This window comes from Sciurus carolinensis, chromosome 13, assembly GCF_902686445.1.
Source record: "Sciurus carolinensis chromosome 13, mSciCar1.2, whole genome shotgun sequence".
NCBI classification, from domain to species: Eukaryota; Metazoa; Chordata; class Mammalia; order Rodentia; family Sciuridae; genus Sciurus; species Sciurus carolinensis.
Window position 1 is genome coordinate 6,043,950 of NC_062225.1, and position 22,303 is coordinate 6,066,252.

General features: G+C 50.4%; 1 protein-coding gene across 2 annotated transcripts in view; it reads left to right on the forward strand.

Moving 5' to 3' along the window:
- The first annotated feature begins 10,132 nt into the window (after nucleotides 1-10,132).
- Nucleotides 10,133-22,303, forward strand: part of Cnnm4 (cyclin and CBS domain divalent metal cation transport mediator 4) — a 34,669-nt gene continuing 22,498 nt past the window's right edge. For both annotated transcript variants that reach the window (XM_047523142.1, XM_047523143.1), the window contains exon 1: nucleotides 10,133-11,591. In XM_047523142.1, coding sequence (XP_047379098.1) covers nucleotides 10,190-11,591 — 1,402 coding nt within the window. In that variant the 5' untranslated portion in view covers nucleotides 10,133-10,189. The remainder of the gene's footprint in view (nucleotides 11,592-22,303) is intronic.

The window sequence follows — 22,303 nt, forward strand, 5'->3', positions numbered from 1 at the left end:
AGGGAGAATTATACATTGGAAAATTCACTGAGGATGAAACCTGTGTATCTGATGGGGTCCTCCTGCGTTGAAGGCCCTGTGGTTCAGCAAAAATGAGCTAGCCACTAAAGGCACTCCAAGGATTTGGTGTGTCCGCAGCCATTTGGGAAGAACCAGAGGAGATCTGGACACGAGGGGACACAGGTTTCAAAGGATGTTCTCAATTTCTGGGTGGGGCAGGCCGCGATCAGACTGTGGAATCAGGAATTTGTCTCATTGATACGTCTGGATGATTTATTGCCGGGCGTGGGGTTGTGTGGGGTGTGGGTGCCCTTGGCATAGAAAGCGTTCAGACTCCACCTCTCCCCGTAGGTCCTCCAAGGGGAATTCCAGTGGGAGGCCCCGTGTGCTTTGAACTGTGGGGGTCAGCCAGGAAATCGATTGGGTTGGGTCAAGACCAGATTGTGATTGTTTTTTTTTTTTTTTGCTCACATCTTCTATTTTAATATGAAATCATAGAAAAATAAACATGTCAACAAAATTCAGTATATTTGGTTACAAAGTACTTAACTTGAATCTATAGTCCCTTGGAGGCCAGGCAAGTTAAAATTCAAAAATTTAAAATGCAGAAATTGCTTTGATATCTTCCACAAAGATGCAGAGAAAGTTGTGGAGCTGACTATGAAATTAAAGCTGGATAATTTAGAGGCATTTTCCAAAGGATCAATTGGAGTAATGGTAAATGGAATCTAGGGAGAATGACAAAGCAACCCAGGACAGGAGCAGCTAATGCATGATAGTAGATCAATAATCGGGGTCAATACTGGAGATTTCTTTCTTAAATTTTAAAAAATTTTTATGTGTTCTTTTTAGTTATACAAGACAGTAGACTGTATTTTGACATATTATACATACATGGAGTGTAACTTATTAAGATCCCATTCTTGGGGCTGGGGCTCAGTGGTAGAGTGCTTGCCAAGCACATGTCAGGCACTGGGTTTGATTCTCAGTACCACATAAAAATAAATAAAAGTATTGTGTCCATCCACAAGTAAAAAATATTAAAAAAAAAAAAAGATCCCATTCTTCATGATGTGGAGTTACACTACTCGTATTCATATATGAACATAGGAAAGTGATGTCCAATTCATTCTACTATCTTTCCTATTCCCATCCCTTCGTTCCCCTTTGTCTAATCCAATGGACTTCTATTCTCTACCTCCACCCATTATATGTTAGCATCCACATATCAGAAAGAACATTTGGCCTTTGGTTTGGGGGGATTGGCTAATTTCACTTACCATGATATTCTCCAGTTCCATCCATTTACTGGCAAATGCCATAATTTCATTCTTCTTTATGGCTGAGTAATAGTCCATTGTATATCTATAGCACATTTTCTTTATCCATTCATCTGTTGAAGGGCACCTAGGTTGGTTCCATGACTCAGCGCTTGTGAAATGAGTTGCTATAAACATTGATGTGGCCGTGTCACTGTAGTATGCTGATTTTAAGTCCTTGGGTATATGCTGAGGAGTGGGATAACTGGGTCAAATGGTGGTTCCATTCCAAATTTTCTGAGGATCTCCATACCGCTTTCCATAGAGGTTGAACCAATTTGCAGTCCCACCAACAATGTATGAGCGTACCTTCTTCCCCACATCCTCGCCAGCATTTATTGTTACTTGTATTCTTGATAATTGCCATTCTGACTGGAGTGAGATGAAATCTCAATGTAGTTTTAATTTGCATTTCTCTAATTGCTAGAGATGTTCAGATTATGCTTTCCTTTTAAGAAATTGAGGGTTGGTGCCAGGTGCAGTAGCACGTGCCTGTCATCCCAGCAGCTGGGGAGATTGAGGGAGGAGGATTGAAAGTTCAAAGCCAGCCTCAGCAACTTAGCAGGACCCTAAATAAAAAAAGTAAAATGACTCAAAATAAAAAAGTAAAAAGGGCTGGGGATGTGGCTCAGTGGTTAAGTGCCCCTGGGCTCAATCCCTGGTACATTGAAAAAGAAAAAAAAATGAGGGCTGGGGTGTAGCTCAGTGGTAGAGCATTTTCCTAGCACAAACAAGGCCCTGGGTTTGATCCTTAGCACCAGAAAGAAAACAACAACAACAAAAAAGAAGAGGCATTGTGTGCATGTATGAATATGTAACAATGAATTCCACTATTATGTATGATTATCATGCACTAATAAAAATAAAAGTAGGAAATAGTAAAGAACAGAAATAATGCCAAGGGGTAAATGTATGTGGTCTCAGGAAACAGTTGTGATTTTATATCTAAAGTCGAGTTCCAAGCGCTTCCTCCTGTCTTCCTATCTCTGATCTTCAGCAGCGTTATTCTGATCCTGTTCTTAAAAAGTACAGTTTGAAGAAAAAAAAAAAAACTAAATTAAAAAACCTTCCACAAAAAAAAAAAGTACAGTTTGTTCTACAAATGCATATGGATACTGTCATGTTTAACCAAAAAGAACAAATAAAAACTTAAAAATGGGGCTGGGGAGATAGCTCAGTCGGTAGAGTGCTTGCCTTGCAAGCACAAGGCCCTGGGTTCAATCCCTAGCACCCCCCCCAAAAAAAAAAAAAAAAAACAAACAAACTTAAAAAATGCATGGGGAACAGTGAACACTCTGGGTACAGAGATGACTTCTATGACATGTTTTGCCCTTGAGGGGCCTCAACCCAGGGGAAAACGGCCTCCAACCCAGGGCGCAGAAGAGGGGGTGATGAAGGAGGAAACAGGCCCTGCAATGTGTTGGAATGGGGGCACTTAGATATTCTACTTCCACACTCTGCAATTTGAACTTGGGTAGGAAACACATGACTTGTTATTTTAGAAGCCCAACCAAAACACAGAAAAATGCATGAATGAATAGATTAGTAAAATGTAATGTGAAAGTTGTGATCTGGGAAAAGGAAAAAGGAAACCTTCACATTTATGAAGCAGTGATGTCAAACACTGGCTCATTTAGTCCCTTTGATATACTCAGAAGGGACTCTTGAGCCCCGTCTTAGAAATGGGGAAACCAAGGCCCTAGGAGAGGCGCTTTGCCCCAGGGCGCCCCAAGCAAACGGTAGAAGCCTTGATGCTTCGGCTGTGGCTTTTATTCTTTGCCAACTTGTAATGGTGAGGGGTCCAGTTCCACCGCCCGCCTGACGAAGCCGTTCTGACTCAAGAGACAGAACGAGACAGAATGAGCTGGCCTGGTGGCGCACACCTGTAATCCCAGCAGCTGGGAGGTTGAGGGAGAGGCTGGAGAGTTCAAAGCCAACGTCAGCAACTTATCGAGGCCCTAAGCAACGCTGTGAGACCCTGTCTCCAAATAAAATATAAAAAAGGGCTGGGGATGTGGCTCAGTGGTCGAGTTCCCCTGGGTTCAATCCCTGGTACTGAAAAAATAAAATAAAAAAGAGTAGCAGGGGAAGGAAGAGCTTCACAGGCCCCAAGCAGCAAGCTGGAAGCAGAGGGTTTCGTTCATTTCCATCTTGCCAGGGTAACAGGGGCAAAAAACTTAGCTGATTCTGAGAAGTCTCATTTTAGGCATAGCCAGGTGGCCAGCAGAATGGTCACTAGGTCACTAATTCCTACAGTAATCAATTTTACTTTTCTTCTTCTTCTTTTCTTTTTCTTTTTCTTTTTTTTTTTTTTGTGGTGCTGGGGATCGAGCTTAGGGCCTCGCTTACACTAGGCAACCACTGAGCTACATCCCCAGGCCTCTTGAATGATCTTTTTTTTTTTTTTTTTTTAATACTTTTAGTTGTAGATGGACACAATACTACACAAGAATATTTTATTTCTTTGTTTTTATGCGGTGCACGTTAGGCAAGGGCTCCACCACTGAGCCACAACCCCAGCCCCTCTTGACATGATCTTGATGTTGTCCATGTGTCCTGTGAACCTAAAGAAAGATTACTGATTAGAAGGGCACAGGACTGCCAGGCGCAGTGGCACACACCTGTCATCTCAGCGGATGGAGGCCAAGGCAAGAGGATCTGGAGTTCAAAGCCAGCCTCGGCAAAAGTGAGGGCCTAACTCCGTGAGACCCTGTTTCTAAATAAAATACAAAATAGGGCTGGGGATGTGGTTCAGCGGTTCAGTGCCCCTGAGTTCACTCCCCAGTACCGGAAAAAAAAAAAGAAGAAGGGCCCGGGACTGGGTTGTTCTTTGATGTTTTCCCTGATTCTTCTTTCCCAGCAAGGTTGACTAATGGGTTAATTATTCGGGGAGTGAGGAATAGAGAAGGGAAGCAGAACTGAAAGAGTGGAAAACAGGTTTACTAGCCAGCACCAGTTAACCCATTCATACTCAGGATACCGCCAGACAACAGGGACAAGGACCACAAGCACTTTCTTCCTAAACCTTTGTAAAAGCTCAGTGTTTATAATCTTGCTCTTCCTCAGCTTTCTCTAGTGCTTAATAGTTAATCTTTTAAAATAAAAAAGGGCGTAGTAGAGGGGAGGGAAAGAGGATGTGCTGGGGATTGAAATGGAGCCAACTCTGTTATACACATTTGTGAATAGGTCAAAACGAACCCTACTATTATGCATAATGCACTAATTAAAAATCAACAGAATTATTTTATCACAAATATAATCATTAAAGTTCTTTTAGGATCTTCAAAAAAAAAAAAAAAAAACCAGATCTAGAGGGGGCTGGGGATGTAGCTCAGAAGTACAGTGCATGCTTAGTGCACAAGAGGCGCTGGCTGGTTCTCCAGCACTGTAAAATAACAAAAACAAAGTGAAGGACAATCCGAAGAATGGGAGAGAGTATATGCAAATCATCAGCTCTTTATCAGGGACTTGTTTCCATAATACGTGAAGAACTCTGGGCTGGTAATGTGGCTCAGTGGTAGAGGACATGCTTAGCACATGCAAAGCCCTGGGTTCAATCCCCGGCACCAGCTTAAAAAAAAAAAAAAAAAGGCTAAAGGTCTGAGTGTTCAGAGGTGGAAGGAACATCTTCCTGGGGTACCAGTGTGGGGAACGCTGGGTATCCTGGTGTGCAGGGGGAGAGGGCATCATGCAGAAGAGCAGGGTGAGTCCCAGGGGGCTGCTCAGCCCCTCAAGTCAGTGTGGCCCGGGCCCCTGCAGGGGCTCTGGTATAGGCAGGGGCTTCCTTGGCAAGAGAAGTTCTTGCCTTGAGGGGTTGTTGAGTCTCCTTATCCTGATGCTCCATTTTTACCTTCCACGGAGGTCCAAGGGTTGTGACTAGAGAGATGTTCTGGAGCTAAAAATATATGTGCGAGTCCTCCCTAAAAACCCTGGCTACCTCATTCCATCGTCATGGTTGCTAAGTGCATTTACTGAGCTCTTGCCACAGGCCAGGTACTGGCGGAGTGCTTACTGTACATCATGATGCGGGACTCGAGAATATTGCAGAGGCAGGCGCAGGTGGTGCACGCCTGTAATCCCAGTGACTCAGGAGGTTGAGGCAGGAGGATGGCAAGTTCAAGGCCAGCCTTAGCGACTTAGTGAGGCCCTAAGCAATTTAGTGAGATGCTGTCTCAAAATTTAAAAATTAATAAAAAAAAAAAAAAAGGACTGGGGATGTAGCTCAGTGGTTAGGTGGCCCTGGGTTCAATTCCCCAGTACCAAAAAAAAAAAAAAAAAGAACATTCCAGGGTCCCGGGTCTCAGAAGCAATCAGCCACCAAGCCAGCTTCCAGCGTGCCCCCAGAACTGTGCTCTGACCTCCTGCCTGCTGTGGTACTGCCCCAAAGGAGAACACTTGGTCTCATGGCTGGGGGACCCCTGAAGCCTCCTTACAGAGTTCATACAAACTCTCCCTCAACTCGGAGGCTGTGGCCTGTGACTTCCTGCCAGGGGTAGATTCTTTCCGTGGCCTGAACCCCTGACTGGATGTTTCCATTCCCACCTCTGGCTCAAGGAAGCATGTGTCAGGTAGAAATCACGACGATCTCCCACCCAGGTCCTCAAGTCCCCACTTGCTGGGATGACCTGAGTTGGGATTTGAGCCAAGTCAGTACTCCTGCTAGTTCCAGGCTCTCTCTGTCCCTGTAGAGGAATAACTGCCCCTCCTCTCCTGAGACAATTTAATGGAATGCCAATATCCTGCACATGCTCTGGGTTTGCACAGGCTTATAGAGAACTGGTGAGCAGGCCACTGCATGTACTGACAATGGCCTGCACCACCTGCAACCCGCCTCTCCACCCCAGGGCCCATGGCACACCCCAAGGGACTTCCAGTGTGGAGCCGGGGCAGACCTCAGGCTCTGGGTACCACCAGAAGATGGGCAGCTTCTTCACCCACAGCTCCCCCATCTTGGGGACCCAGAGGGTTAAGAGGGCTAAGAATTCAGCCTGGAAAGATTCCATCCTCGGTTGCTGATTCCGAATGCTTGTTCATCCTTCAGTCCCCAGCATTAGCATGATGCAGGTACAAAAAAGGGGCAATAAATCTTCGAGCCTGATCCTCTGCCCAGGACAAGGAGGGAGTGTTTCAACTACTGGAAGTACAGACATACTGCCACAGGCCTGGAAAGAACCAAAGACCTCGTGTATGCGCTTCTCTGTCAAGCTTAGGGTCTGGGGAAGACCTTTCCCAAACTCCTTACTTGCTAAGGGAGGCAGCTCAGGTGAGTAGGACTGGGAGAAACAAGTCTGACTATGGCCCCCCAAGCCTTCCTCTATCTCCCAGGGGAGAGGGACTTCTGGTTCCTGGGATCCACACATGGTCCGAACTTCCTGACTCTGCATTTTATGGTATCCTTTTCCCCACGTGGTCCGCAACTTTGAAGGAGAGGTATTTCAACGTTGCAGATGCAAAAGGTTAGATGCCCTTGTCACTGGATAGGGATCTGAGGAAGTTCCCCGGAAGGGTGAAGGGGATCTCAGGTCAGTCCTGGCAGATTCTTTTATTTTTCTAGCTATTCGTGACAGTAGAGTGCCTGGAGAATTCTTGACTTACACCACATTAAGGAATTTCAGGATGCATCAAAGAGGCCTAAAGATTTATTTAGGAAAGCAGAATACACAAAGAGGGAAGGACTGCAGGGGCTCAAGAGCCAGGTGTGCATTTGGGATCCTGAACTCTTTTACAGGAAATGATGATTTACAATTTGTAAATGATGAACACGAGGAGTGTGTGCAGGTTACATCAGCCAGGTGAGCTCAAGTCTCTTGATCATGGAGTGCAAGGCGGGTTTTGGTGGTCTGGTTCTTTCAGGATCTCCAGGTTGATAGCAGCCAGTCAACAGATAATGTTTGGAATATGCCCACATCATAAGTCTGTAACTGGCTTTGTAGACAGTCTAAAGAAAATACACAGTGGGTACAGGGGTGCGTGCCTGTAATGTCAGTGACTTGGGAGCTTGAGGCAGGAGGATTACAAGTTCAAGGCCAGGCTGGGGGAAAACAGGCTTGGGGAGTAAAGGTGAGGGTGTTTATCAAGCTTCTTAGATTTATATATATATATATATATATATATATATATATATATATATATATACACACACATATATATATATATATACACACATATATATATATATATATTTTTTTTTTTTTTTAGTTGTAGATGGACACAATACCTTGTATTTATTTTTTTATGTGGTATTGAGGATTCAACCCAGTGCCTTACACGTGCTAGCCAAGCACTCTACCACTCAGCCACGACCCCAGGCCCGAGCTTCTCAGGTTGAAGGTTACAGTTTCTTTTCCCTTCCCTTCCATCCCACCTCACCCCAAGCAGGGGTGCCAGCTGACAGTAATGGCAACTGAATCTCAAGTCCAACCTGGGCTCCAAGAGCCTCCTCTGACACTTCTGCCATTACTTTGTCTTTTTTTTTTTTTTACAAAGCAACTCCTGTCTCCTGGGCCAGACTGCAGGCCTCAAGAGTGGGAAGAGGAATTTCTTTACCTCGTTGAATCCGCTCTTGTTCTAATCCTGAATATGATTGCATGGATGGAAGAACTGGACTTCAACAGTGACTTTTTTTTTTTTTTTTTCTTAGCAGACTCTCATCATTGCTCTCAATTTTCTTCTTTTTCTCTTTTTTCTATTTATTTGTTCCACTTTTAACAGAAGGGGCTCAAACGGTTATTTTCTGTCCCTTTGTTGGCTGCTATCATGAGACTCAGTGCACATCTACACAGCTCCTGAGTGCAGACAGCATGAAAAGGGCAAAATAAAAATACCAACTGGTCGATAACAGAACAGGAAAGCTTCTAAGTGCAGAGGGGATGAGCGGGCACTGGCGAAGACCAGCTAGAGATGAGGAGGCCGGGCGGAAGCCTTCCTGAGAGCTGGGCTTGCTTTGAGACAATGCAGGTGACTCTTCCTGGTTGGGGGAGACAGGGAGGGAGTAGCCAAAGATTCAGCTTTTGCCCTGTCGTGGCCAGTGCCCATTCTGAGGCCCCTGTTCTTTAAGAAGCTGGCCTGCTGGATGCACTGTGGATATACAGTGAGGCACTTGCTTGCAAGGAGCTGCTTCAGGCTGGCCATTTGCAGGGCCCTCAACCCCTGTGAACAGAGCTTGCTGAAATCAGATCTTGGTGACCACATCTTCTCCACAACACTGTACTGACTGTTCCTTTGCATAGGCTTTTTGTGGCTGGTATTGATTGTTGCTTTTATTGGCAAACAGTATACCAAAATAAAAATAAATGCAAGTATAGGTGCAACAAAAAAAATAAGTGCTTTCTGTGTCTCCAAGGCTGAGAAAAGACTTGCTCAGAGACATTGTGGTCATCCTGGTCACTGATGCTCTCAGTATACCTCTGCAATTATTGTTAGGATGTTTGTCTGTCTGTCTCTCTCGTCTCATAGGGCGGGCAGCTGTGGTCTTCCCCACACACACCCTGGGTGCTTGGCTCTCGATTCACTGCTGCCGATTGACATTGAGGTAGGACTGTCCAGGAAGCAGTCATTTCAGGGCTAGGCCAGCAGCCGCACCCCTCTGCTCATATCCACATGCTGGCCAGTCACCACAATTTGGGGTTAGGGGTTTGGTTCCAGAAAGGCAAGCAGCAGCATCAACAACTACTATTACTACATAGCCAAAGAATATTCGCAGAGTTGTCCTGTCATGTTCAATGTCTAGGCCAACTGTTCCCACAAGCTTAGCCAAGTGGAGCTGTATTATCTTCTTTTTTTTTTTTTTTTTTTTTTTTTTTTTTTTTTTTTGTGGTGCTGGGGATGGAACCCAGGGCCTAGGGCAGGCTAGGTAAGCTCTCTACCACTGAGCTACATTTCCAGCCCCTGTATTATCATTCTTACTGCCATTTACAGACGGAGAAACTAGGGCTAGATGGCAATCTGGAAGAACGAGAATTTGTGCCTGGGTTCAATTTCTGCATCCCTAAAATGGAAATACTACCTGCCCCTGGGTTTGTTGGGAGAATCAAATAAACATTACCTATGTATTTACTTGTTTATTGGGGGCAGGGACTTTGGCTTGTTCACCATCATATTGTCAGAGCCTGAAACAGTGCCCGGTGCATAGTACAGGTGTTCAATAAATACTTGTGATCAAATGCAAGTGACAGAAAATAGGTCTAGGCCGGAGTCTAGTCTTTCTATAACCTCGGTTTCCTAACACGCCGGGGAGACCCGACTTACAGAAGTGTCATGCTGGAAGCGGGGGAACTTACTTCTGGCCTTGGCACAAAGTCAGCAAAACCCCATGAGTGAGGAGGCTAGAAAAGTCTCCAAGAGGCGGGCAGTTTAAGCCCTCAAGTCCCCTTTTTCTTTTTTCCAAATTAGGAAATGCACGTTTCGCCGTGCCTGCGAAGGGCCAACTGCCCCGGCTCAGCTGTACAGAGCTGGGGACTGGGACCGAGCCGAGCACGCCAAGCCCGGGGAGCGGCGGAAGCGGAACGGCGCGGCGGGTAGAGGAGACCTGTCCCGGGGACCGAGCGCGGGCACTCGCGGGCAGAGCCTGCAGGGAGCGGTGGCGGACGGCGGGGCGGGGCTCACGCCCGCCCGCGGCTCCCGCGCTCCCGGGAGGCTCCACCTTAAGCACTCCGACCCCCTAAAGGCGGGCGCTCGCGCGGCGCGCCCGGGGGCGGGGCCTCGCATGCAAACGAGGGGCGTGGTCGCGGGCGGGGCGGGCGGGGCGCTGACCTGACGTCAGGCCCGCGGCCCGGGCAGTTGGCTCGGCGGCGGCGGAGCGGCAGGAGCGGCGGCGCCGAGCGGGCCGCGCGGCGGGGCGCGGGGAGCGGCGGCAGCGGAGCCGGAGCAACATGGCGCCGGTGGGCGGGGGCGGGCGCCCGGGCGGCGGGCCGGCCCGAGGGCGCCTCCTCCTGGCGGCGCTGGTGCTGCCGGCGCTGCTGTGGGCGCGGGGGGCCCGGGGTCAGGGCAGCCCCCAGCCGGGCACGGTCCTGGGCATGAGGCTGGCGAGCTGCAACAAGTCGTGTGGGATGAACCCGGATGGCATCATCTTCGTGTCCGAGGGCAGCACGGTGAACCTGAGGCTGTACGGCCAGCGTCTGGGCGATATCTCCAGCAACCTGATCTCCTTCACCGAAGTGGACGACGCCAGCACCGTCCACAACTCCTCCAACTGCCTCGAGCTCACCAAGGACCTGGTCGTCCAGCAGCTGGTCAACGTGAGCCGCGGGAACACGTCCGGGATGCTGGTGGTGTTCACCAAGTTCCTCCGGAGGAGCGAGAACATGAAGCTTTATGCGCTGTGCACCCGGACCCGGGTCGACGGGCCTTGGCTCAAGTGGACAGACAAGGACTCGCTGCTCTTCATGGTGGAGGAGGCTGGGAGGTTCCTGCCGCTCTGGCTGCACATCCTCCTCGTTTTGGTGCTGCTGGTGCTGTCGGGCATATTTTCTGGCCTGAACCTGGGGCTTATGGCCCTGGACCCCATGGAGCTGCGCATCGTGCAGAACTGTGGCTCGGAGAAGGAGAAGAGGTATGCCCGCAAGATAGAGCCCATTCGGCGCAAGGGCAACTACTTGCTGTGCTCCCTGCTCCTGGGGAACGTGCTGGTCAACACCTCCCTCACCATCCTCCTGGACAACCTCATCGGGTCAGGCATCATGGCTGTGGCCTCCTCTACCATTGGTATTGTCATTTTTGGGGAGATCTTACCTCAGGCCCTGTGCTCCCGACATGGGCTGGCAGTGGGTGCCAATACCATCGTTCTCACCAAATTCTTTATGCTGCTCACCTTCCCCCTCAGTTTCCCCATCAGCAAACTCCTGGACTTTTTCCTGGGCCAGGAGATTCGCACTGTTTACAATCGGGAGAAACTGATGGAGATGTTGAAGGTGACAGAGCCCTATAATGACCTCGTGAAAGAGGAGCTAAATATGATCCAGGGTGCCCTGGAACTGCGGACCAAAACGGTGGAGGATATCATGACCCAGCTCCAAGACTGCTTTATGATCCGCAGTGATGCCATCCTGGACTTCAACACGATGTCGGAGATCATGGAAAGCGGCTACACTCGCATCCCTGTGTTTGAAGATGAGCAGTCCAACATTGTAGATATCCTCTACGTCAAAGACTTGGCCTTCGTGGACCCCGATGACTGCACCCCCCTCAAGACCATCACCCGCTTCTACAACCACCCGGTACATTTTGTCTTCCATGACACCAAGCTGGACGCCATGCTGGAGGAGTTCAAGAAGGGTAAGGACCGGTGCAGCGGCCTGCTGTGCTTCCTCTTCTGTGTGTTTCATGTGTGCTGATTTTAGGGTTCCCTTTGTGTGACCCTGGGTCCCTTTGCTCATCACTTTCTATGCCTTTGAGGCCAATGGTATTAGGGATGGTGGGTCTGTGTCTGCCAGGTACTGTGCTTTGGTGCTTTGGATGAATCAGAGGGAAAGACTTGATCAGTTTGATCAGTTCAGGGATAGAGCAGGCCCTCACCAGGCAAGACCAGGACTCGTAGAGAGGCCAGCACCAGGCTCCTGGAGGGTTAGAAGGTGATGGAAGGAGCTGGGGAACTGGGGAGACCTTCACAGGGGATGGAGCATTTGAGGTGACCCTTAAAAGATGGGGTGGCTTGGTATTTGAGGTAGAGGGAATGCCACAAGCAGAGCTCTGGGGGGGCAAGCCAAGGATGTGCTTATGGCCCGGAAGGTGGTGGCATACTGGGTGAGTGGGGGAGAGGCTGGAGGAGTTGGGGTCCCCGCTGGATGGTAAGTGTGTTCTGAGCCTGGGGCTTGGGAAGGCTTTTGAGCAGAGCAGTGACGTCACTGGAGCTCTGCACCCACAGAAGCAGTGTTGGGAGGTCTCTAGTTGGCTCCCTGCTCAGAACAATGCCAAATAAACACTTTCCACCATTCAGCAGAAGCAGGCAGATTAAGTCTGGGTCATTGTCCCATCTTTCCCAGGCGCCAAGCATTAGCTTGCCTCCTGCGGTCTGCTGGGAATCCCCAGCTGGCCCTGCTGCCCTGGGCTCTCACTCTCCCACGGGCAGGCATTCTTGGCCAGGGCTCAGGTAGTTAGAGAGGCGCTGGGAGGGCTTCCTCCCCAGCCTCAGAACTCAGGGCACACACCCCTTTCCTTACTTCCCACAGAACTTTCCTCCCACCTCTGCCACCCAGAAACACTTAGAGTGGCAGTAAACAAACCAATTATGAAATAAAACCCTAGGCCAGAGCAGATGGGGGGGCAGAAAGCACTGGGCAGGTGGGGGGGATATCATCCTAAACCTAGGAAGAGCTGCGCCTGGCTTGGGCTCAGGCAGAACTGGGCTAGGAACCACTTCTGAACCCTAGCTGCAGGCACGCCTGCGGTTGTTTCTGGACCAGAGAGTAGACAGCCTTGGAGTGGATAAGGGAGGGAGGAGCTGGCCTTGCCAGGTTGCACCTGAAAAGATGCTAGGTCCTGGTCAGGGTCAGGGTCAGGGTCAGGGTACAGGCCAGTGGGCCAGATGGGCACCCTCCCTTTTTAAGTTCGCTAGACTGAGTCTCAGCGTCAGAGCTGAGGAAAACTTGAGTAATGTGAGCCAGACTGGGAGACAGCTTGGGAGGGAGGAGGCTTCTCTGCAGTGACTGGAGGGACACAGATGCCTGGCGGTGAAGACAGAGCCAGGGAGGAGCTTTGGGGGTGCAGACCCAGGAACCAGTTTCTCCCAGGAAAGAGCAATGAGGTGTGTGTCCCATCCTCCCTGCAGGGCCCACAGCCTGGGGCCCTGAAGACTACTACCCTGTTGCTTGGTCAGAAACCTGATGAGGACTCACCAGCCCTCAGCTTCCTCCTCACCCACCACTATAGTTTTTGAGGCAGTTGCTGGTGACACACCCACCAGGACCTCCCCATCAGATCATCCAGATCTGGATCCAACCAGTATGGATTGGCCTGGCCAGGCTTCCCTCGGCTCTCTGAGTGGGAGCTTCCTGAAGGAGTGCCCTTTCATGAAGCTGGGAAAACCAAGCTGGCATCTCTGAGGCCAGCGCTCTCCTGAGCTGGTTTCCAGATGCATAGTTTGATCCACTGGACTCTTAACACAGGCCTGTGGCCTGAGCTGAGCTTTGGAGGCATGCCAGCGCTGCCCTGAAAAGCAGGCTCGATCTGTGTGTGCAGCAGGCCACCAGGAGCTGTGAGTGTGAGCTGTGGTCCTGGGCCTCGGGCTCTCCCTTCCTGGTTCCCAGAGGCTTTGGAAGACAGGTTCCTCCCAGAGTAGCCTCCCCCAGATCTTTGCATCTGGCATTTACTTCTTTATCCTGAGGCCACCCAAGAAGCAGCAATCACCTAGGGTACATCTGTGACTGGGAAGATTTTTGTTATGAGGTTAGTGTTAGGAAGATTTCTTTTTTGGCCAAGAAAAACAAGTGAGCAAGGTCAGCAAGGCCTGCTTGTCAGTAGCACTAAAAGAAACTAGGGAGACTGTGGGTCTTTCCTGGAGCCTTCACCTCCATCTTCTCCTTTAGGGTCCTTTTCCCCGCAACTCAGCATGATCAGCTCCTCGAGGGTAGGGGCACTGCTGGATTAGACACCACTCAGTGTCTGGTGGAGAGATGGATCTTCCATAAATGTCTATTAAAGAAATGAACGAATGAACCAGTGAGCTGGTGACTGTCTGGCAAGCCCTGCTGGCTTCGCTGTGGCTTGAACTCACCAGGACACTCCCACCCAGGGCCTCGCCCTAGCTATTCTCTCAGATGGGAGTGCTCTGCCCCAGCAGTCGGGTGGCTCCTTCTCTTCCCTCCCTTAGGCTGGCTTCGGCATTGCCTGGGTGAGGCCTTCCTGCCTCCCTGCCTTAAGCTGCATCCTCCATCCACTGGACCCTCCCAACCTTCCCTCCCTGTGCTGCTTGCTCTTCTTCTCCTAGCACATCTCACTCTAAGATCTGTGTAGTTTACTGACTTTCTGTTTGTCTGTCTCCTCCACGAGAATGGAAGTTCCACAGGGCAGGGCTTTTTGCTCTGTTCCTCTGAATCTGTTGTTCCCAGAATGCCCCTTGGCTTGTAGTCGTAGTAAGGCCTCCATACAGTGTCGCTGAGGGACGCAATGAACGAAGGAATGACCTGCCAGGTTTGGGAGAGAGGTATTCCCATTCCCGAAGTGTTAGAATTTGGAGGAGCTGATGAGGCTAAAGCTAAATGAACACCGTGCGTCACCAGGGGCTCAGCGCTTCCAGCTGCACAGGAGAGACGGGAGGAGCTCCCTTAGTGACACGTGTTAATGATCCAGGGCAGGGGCCAAGAGTGTGATGCCCGGCTCCCTTCCCGATTTCAGTCTTTGGTTACTGTAAGATGACACAGCCCACCTCAGGCTCTAAGGGGAGCTGAGCTTTCCCTAGAACTAAGGCCAGAATGATGGCCTCCAGCTGCTTCTGTCCCTACTTCAGGCAGTTAGGATTCGATGCTTTTGATCCCCATGCCCATGCAAGGCACGGTGCCAGCTGCTGCAAGACCTTCTGGTCGCAGGGAGACAGTCAGTCAAGCTGCTGAGGCTCCTGCATGTGAACCTTGACCCTCCACTGAAACCACACCTCAGACTGTTTGCAGTCCTGGCTGTTAGGAGTGGGTTTGTCCACTGCATGGAATATTCTAGAATAGTGGCGCTGGTTTCCTTCTGGCCCAGTGTACATTTTGCCTCCACCTCAGATGCTTTTGCAGACCATGAAGCCAAGTCAAGAGCGGACTACCCATGTGGAGCTATGGGGGCTGGGGCTCATGCCCCACGCTGAACACACCTTCCGACTTTTCCTGTACCCACACTCTGAACATTCCTGCCCCTCCCAGGCTCTTGGCTCATCTTCAGCCATCTTATCTTTCCCCACCCACCTCGTAGCCCTCTAGACCACTGTACCAAGCTGAATGCGAACTCCACCCAGCCAGAGCTGGGTTTAAATTCCACCCTGCTGGGTCACTGACCTATGAGGTGACCTTGGACCTGTTACTGCTCCTTTCAGCAAGTTAGTGGGGTGTAATTTGGAGGAGAAAGAAAGCTAGAAATAATTTCATTGAGAACCCCTCCCATATTTCCATGTGTGCCTTGCCAGATTTCCCACCTACCTAACTTTATTCCTGGAACAATAAAGTCGAAAAAAACACACTGCATGAATTTCGCATTCCCCCTGGGTTCCTGTCACCTGACACAACGTCATTACCTTCTACCCGTCTGCTTGTTCATTCATTTATTCAACAAGCATTGAACTTTTTGCAGCCTATGTGTCAGACGGCTGTTGGGAGTCAGGTGAATAAAAGACCTATTCACGGAACTCGGCTTCCCAGAGACAGATGTAACTAAGGTTTGGCTGTGCAGAGCGCACAGAGAGGGTGCAGGGAGCCGAGCCAGTGAGGCCCTCCTGAAGTCAGGACAGCAGGACCCACACAGAGACGTGGCCAGCCCAGGAAGCGCTGTGGCTGTTGGAGGTTTCTGGCTTGCACGTTGGGTCAGGGGTGTCGTCATTTAACTGCAGTAGGGAGAGGAGGAAGAAGGCTGTTGGGTGAGGGCGGAAGGGAGGGGATGCTACCTTCGCTGTGTCCAGTGTTGTCTTCACTGGAGCTCCTCACACAACCCTGCTCTGGGACCACCTGGGCATTTTGTTCAAGGGTGTGGCTTGGGAGTCTGCACTGCTGACAAGCTCTCAGCTGGCCGTGGTCTGGACCACACCAGAGCGCAGATCATCTTGCAGGTGTGCAGGTGAAGATGCCCGTGTGGGCTCGGGAGGGAGGCCAGGAGCAGGCTGGTGTCCGAGTCATGAGTCAGCGAGAGCGTGCAGAACGGGAGAAGGTGTCAAGGATGGTGCTGGGGCTGCCAGCGTGGGAAAGCTGGCAAGCCCGGACGGGATGGGACAGTTAAGCCCCAAGGTCTCAGTGACGAGTGGAGAGAGAAGGCAGCGTACATCTGGTGCCATCAGCTTCTCTTGGAAGCAGTCTCCAGTTGGTGATTTGATCTTGAGAAGCCGCCCAGGGCAGGTGTATCTGAGAGAGTGACAGTTGCCGCCTGCTCATGGATGACACTCTGGCACAGGGCAGAGGTCCCAGCTGGGGCAATTGACAAAGTGCTGGCCAGGCTGCTGCTCATTTTCTCTTTGGTGTGGTGCTGTGGGCAGCAGCCAGGCCCTGTGGAGTGGCTGGTGTGTCTTTTGCCACCTACGTGCACGGGGACGGGATCCGGATGGATGCAGAGTGGTCTCACCAGACGTGACAGATCTCTCTTAGAGCTCATCTTGATGAGGTGCTGCAAGGAGCCCAGGCCCTGATAGGAGCTTTTTAGCATACCAGTGCTCACTTTCAAAAAGTCCTACATTTGTTGTACTTGGGAAACTCAGCTGTGTTGAGTTGGGACACTTCAGCTCAGAATGGGATACTAAACCAAGGTTTAACCTTGAAAAGAGATGCAGGCTTGGGAGCACAGAACCACAGAACTGGGATCCATGGGAACAGTGGTTAACGGCTGGGGACTTTGGGAAGGAGGCTTGTCTGATCGGTAGAAGTCTGGGAGGACCCTGAAAGGAAGGGACATCTCAGTTGGGCTTTCGAGAGTGGATAGCCATGGCATTTTCCACTTTGGTACCTCCTGTTCTGAGAGAATTTGGACAAGAATTGTCGGAGGAAGAATGAGCTCATCAGTTCTTCGTGCCAGCTTGGGGTAAAAGTGCGTCTGCCTGTTGCGGCTGCTTCGCAGCCCTTTCTGGGCTGCCTTTGAGGAACAGATCACAGTGCCTTCTCTTTGTACCTCTCCCCCACCCTAGCACTGACCAGGTCTCGCTGAGTTGCTTAGGGCCTTGCTAAGTTGCTGAGGCTGGCTTTGAACTTGGGAATCTCCTGCCTCCTCCACTGGGGTTCTAGGCATGCGCCACTGTGCCCAGCAGCAAGTGCATCTTTAAGTGGAAGGAAGCCCTTGGTGACTTGAGTTATATCAACCTACCAGCCTTGGTCTCCCGAGGACCAGGCCAGCAGTCTGTTCGTTCCTCACTGAGTGCTGGTTCCTGAAGGGTCACACAGCCTGGGGATATAGAAGGGAAGAGGGGCCAGGCCCTGCTGTCCCTGTCCTGAGACTGCTTCACCCCAACCCACCGGGTGGTGTGGGCTCCCTTGCTGTCCTTGCAGGGGCTCTCCACTAGTGTCCTGTGGCCTTAGGGATCATTTGAACCTCTCTCAAACTTGCCCCGAGTGCATTAGGGTCTTTCAGTCTCTCGGTGCCCATGATGGCCTGGGGCCTGGAGATTGGCTGGGGTAGTGCTTCATCCAGCTCTCTTCTCCTCATCTGTCTTGGGACACAGCTGTCTCAGGTGCTGCCTATTTGGGCCAGTCCACCCAACCTGTTCTGTGACTCGGTTGTGCCTATCCTTACCCTTGACTGGCCAAGACCTCCTGTTGTGAGAGTCTTTAAGAGAGTCTGAATTCCTTGCTTCTATTCCTGTTTTATTTATTAGATAATTTTACTTTTTATGCAATTTTTATGCCTTTTCCTAGCTTTAAGAGAGGTACATCTCATTGCCAGAACTTTAGAAAACACAAACAACTAAACTAAACCATGAGCCTACAACCAAGAAGGAACCACTTCAAATATTTTGAGGTGCCATCATAACTGCTTTAGAAATTTACTTTTTAGTTTAAAAAATCTTGCAGTAGGGCTGGAGACGTAGCTCAGTGGTGGAGCACTTGCCTAGCACGCTCAGGGTCCTGGGTTCTGTTCCTTGCATCCGCAAAACCAAAGCAAAAAAACTGGCAACCAACAGCAGGATGGAAACCATTTTCAGCTGGATGTGGGGGTGCAGGCCTGTGATCCCAGTGATTGGGGCGGGCGGCTGAGGCAGGAAGATCGCAAGTTCAAGGCCGGCCTCAGCTACTTAGTGAGACCCTGTGTTAATATAAATAAAAGACAGGCCGGGGGTGTAGCCTCGAAGTGGAGCGTCTGCGGTAAACCCCAGAGCCACCCAAGAAGGTGTTGCGTTCTCCCGTTCCAGCTCGCTCCGGGAGCCATGCTAAGCGTGCTCACGTTGATGTCGCTGCGTACAGTTTTGTGTCCTGCTTCTTGGAATGTAGTCTACATTAGTTGTTCAATTGCTCCTCGGATAAGAAATGAAATCTTTTCCTGTGCCCCTGCCCCCGTCCTCCAGCAGAGCCTCTTGATCGGGACTGTGGGGCTCAGCAGGAAGGTGAGCCCAGAGGCCAGTGTGCAGCATCAACCTGTTTTGCTGGGGGTTAAGCCTGGTGGCCCTGGAGTGTCCCCAGAGGTTACAGTCAGAGTGGCTTCCATGCTGCAGGGCTGATTTACTGTGACCTGGCCAAGGTTCTCGAAAGACTGGTTCCCCGGGCTCTTTGGAACGCCTGGTCTACAGCCAGGAGCCTCCTTGGAAGAAGAATTCATCCCCTGGTTCAGGCAAGCTCACTCCCACACTCCTCCACACCCACACACTCACCCAAGCAAGCAGGTGTGCACCCCCCCCCACACCACCACGTGTGCAGGAGGCAGACACACAGGAACACACATGCTCCCTCCCACCATGCACAGGCAGACTCACACACTCTCTCACACACTCCCCCAGTGCACAGGCAGGGCTGCCGCACACAGCCCTCACACACACAGGCGCACCCTCACCTGCCTGCACACCTCACTCTAACAGGCAGCACTGCTTTAAGCTCAAGTCTACCTCCCATGAGACTTTGCTAAGAGTTAAAAGTATGTTTAAAAATGAGAAAGTGGGACACCTGTAATCCCAGTTACTTGGGAGGCTGAGGAAGGAGGCTTGTAAATCGAGGCCAGCTCAGGCAACTTAGTAGGAAAATGGCAGGAGTGTAGCTCAACGATAGAGCACCTGCCTTGTATACATGAGGCTCTGGGTTCCATCCCCTGCACAGGTCGGGTGGTTCTTAAGCCTACGGACAGCTCTGCTACTGACATGGTTATCTAAAAGAACCTTATAAAGTGTGGAGGCTGGACTAGCCTTATCACACCCAACCCAAGGACTTCGGAGGCTGAGGCAGGAGGATCTCAAGTTTGAGGCCCTAACAACTTAGCAAGACTGTCTCAAAATAGAAAATAAAAAGGGTCGGGGATGTGGCTCCGTGGTTAAAGTTAAAGTACTGGGGAGTTGGGGTTGGGGCTCAGCGGTAGAGTTCTTGCCTAGCACATGCACGGCACTGGGTTCGATCCTCAGCACCACATAAAAAATAAATAAAATAAAGTTTAAGAAAATGCTTTAGAAAATAAATAAGCATTTAAAAAACAAAATAGAAATGCTTCTACATTCACTCTATTTCATGAAATGCCCCAAATAATGACTGTCTCTTGGGCTCAGGAAAAATTTTCCACAGTAGCTGGTGATTTGGTCATCTACGTTGACGACTGCGTCTGCTTCCCAGGGCCACGGGAAGGACTGAAGGCGGTCAGGCATGCCAGGCGTCTGACTTGTGCCCAGCACCATGTAATCATGCAACAAATATTAACTCTCTTAACAACTGTCCAGAGGCTGCCCCAGCTGGCGCTGACACCAGCCCCTGTGCGGTGGTTCTTACGCACTGGCTCGGGTGGCAGGATGCCCACCGTCCAGGGCGGTGCCTCCATTTGAAGTTGTGGACGCGTGGAGCCCAGAAGAGCCTGCTGGGTAATTACATGCTCATTCGGACTCTTGGTTGGACCGTGGCTGTTTGTCAGGGAAACAACGAGGAGCTTAAGGAAAACAGCGTGTGGAAGAGAAACTTTAACTTGAGGAAATGCTCCTCGTTTAGTATTTATTCCTGCAAATTGGAGAACATTGCCTGCCACCTGCCTGCCGGCACCCTTCTGTCCCAGCTGCAGGAGTGTCCTCTGCTGGTGGCGGCTGGGGGAGACCAGGGGGCGCTCATGGGCCTCAGAACCAGTCACACCTTGCTCACATTCTCGGTTCAGGATTCGCCAGCCCCATTTCCTTCCGGTAGCCCAGCAGGGGAGAAGAGGGAACCCAGGGCAACGCACACTCCCCTGGAGGCCCAGTCCCCCTCAGACCCCAGACTCAAAAATGTTGTGTTTCTGTTTCACAGTACTAGGGACTGAACCGGGGCACTTGACCCCTGAGTGAAATCCCCAGTCCTCCTTATTTTTTATCTTGACACAGGGTCTTGATAAGCTGTCAAGGCTGGCCTTGAACTTGCCGTCCTCCTGCCTCAGCCTCTCAGGTCACTGGGATCAAAGGCCTGTGCCACTGCACTTGGCCAGAAATGCTTTTTCAACTCGGGCCTCTTGGGTGCCAGGCAGGCGCTACCACTCAGCTGCCCTCGAGGATGCCTTCCGCAGGTGTCCAAGGCAAGAAGGCCGAGGAGGAGCAAAGCGGGAGGGCGTACGGTGTGAACAGATGACAGTCTGCTCCTTTGAGGAGAGCCACTGCATTGGAGACGTGGAGAACAAAGCTCAAAGAAGGACGCGTTCACAGTCTGGTTAGCATTATGGCGTGCCTATTTACCCTCCAGCATTGCGGATGGGACTGAGGCTCAGAGAGGCTGAAAATCTTTCGCAGTGGCATGACAACCCCAGGTTCTTTGGCTTCAGAAGCCATGCTCTGAACCACTATGCTGTGTCCCCTCTAAGCGAGATGACTGTAGCTCTTAAGAAAGAGATCAGCCAGGTGCAGTGGAGCATGCCTGTGATCCTAAATATTCAGGAGGCTGAGGCAGGAGGACCACAAGTTCAAATCCAGCCTGGGTAATTTTTTTTTTTTTTTTTTTTTTTGTACAGGAGATGGAACCTAGGGGCACTTTACCACTGTGCTGCATCTCCAGCCCTTTTGCTTTTTTATTTCGAGGCAGGGTCTCAATAAGTTGCTTGGGGCCTCACTGAGTTGCTGAGGCTGGCCTTGAACTGGTGATCTTAAGTCTCAGCCTCCCAGGTCATTGGGATTAGCGGTGTGCACCACTGCCTGGGCATTTTGAGACCCTGTCTTAGAAGGGGCTGGGTGTACCTCAGTGGTAGAGCACCTGTGAACTCAGCCTCCAGTTGCAAAAGGTGGCGGGGAGGGGGCTGAGAGAGAGAGAGACTAAGTCCCAGTAGTTCAGGAGGCTAAGGCAGGAGAATTGCAAATTCAAAGCCAGCCTCAGTAATTTAGTGAGGTCCTGAGCAACTTAGCAAGACCCCATCTCAAAAAATAAAAATGATCTGGGGAAAAAAAGTGAATCATAGCAATGTATCTGGTTTCTTCTTTTTTTGTGGTGCAGGGATTGAACTCCAGGCCTTGTGCATGTGAGGCTAGCACTCTACCACTGAGCTACCTCCCCAGCCCCCTGATTTCTTAATGTGAAGATTAGGAACTTTCTCCCTGTTGGGCATCGCTGTAGTTTGTTCTTTTTGTTGCTGTGTAGTATTCCATTATGTAAAGTCACCATGGTGGTACTGTCGTGTTTGGATTATTTCCAGCTTGGTACTGTTACGGATGCTGCTGCAAACAATCTTGGCATGTCCCCTGAGGAATCTGTGCCTGCATTTCTCTGGGAATGTGGCTGGGAGTGGAAGTGCTAGGGCTAGGACATTCTCCGCACGCAGCGCTTTATCCATTTATATTCCAATGGCCACCAATGCTGGTATTATCAGCTATTTGTTTTATTTTTGCTTTTTGAGTCAGTGTGTGGTGGTGTCTCGTGTTTTTAATTTAGATTGTCTTAGTGACTAATAAGGCTGAGCACTGTTTTTTTGGGGGTTTTTTTGTCTGTTTTATGGTGCTTGGGATGGGACCCAGGGCCTCATACGTACAAGGTTAAATTTAAAAAGCGCTCATCCTACCTCTGAGGACATCCCCAACTCTAGCATGTTCCATGTGCCTCTATCCATTTTCTTCTGTGCAGTGCCGATCATGTGCATTGTCCCTTTTCTCTTTTGGTACTGAGATGGGACCCCAGGCACATAACTGCTGAGCCGTGTCCCCACTGAGTCCCATCCCGAGCTCTTTTATTTTGAAAGGTCACCTA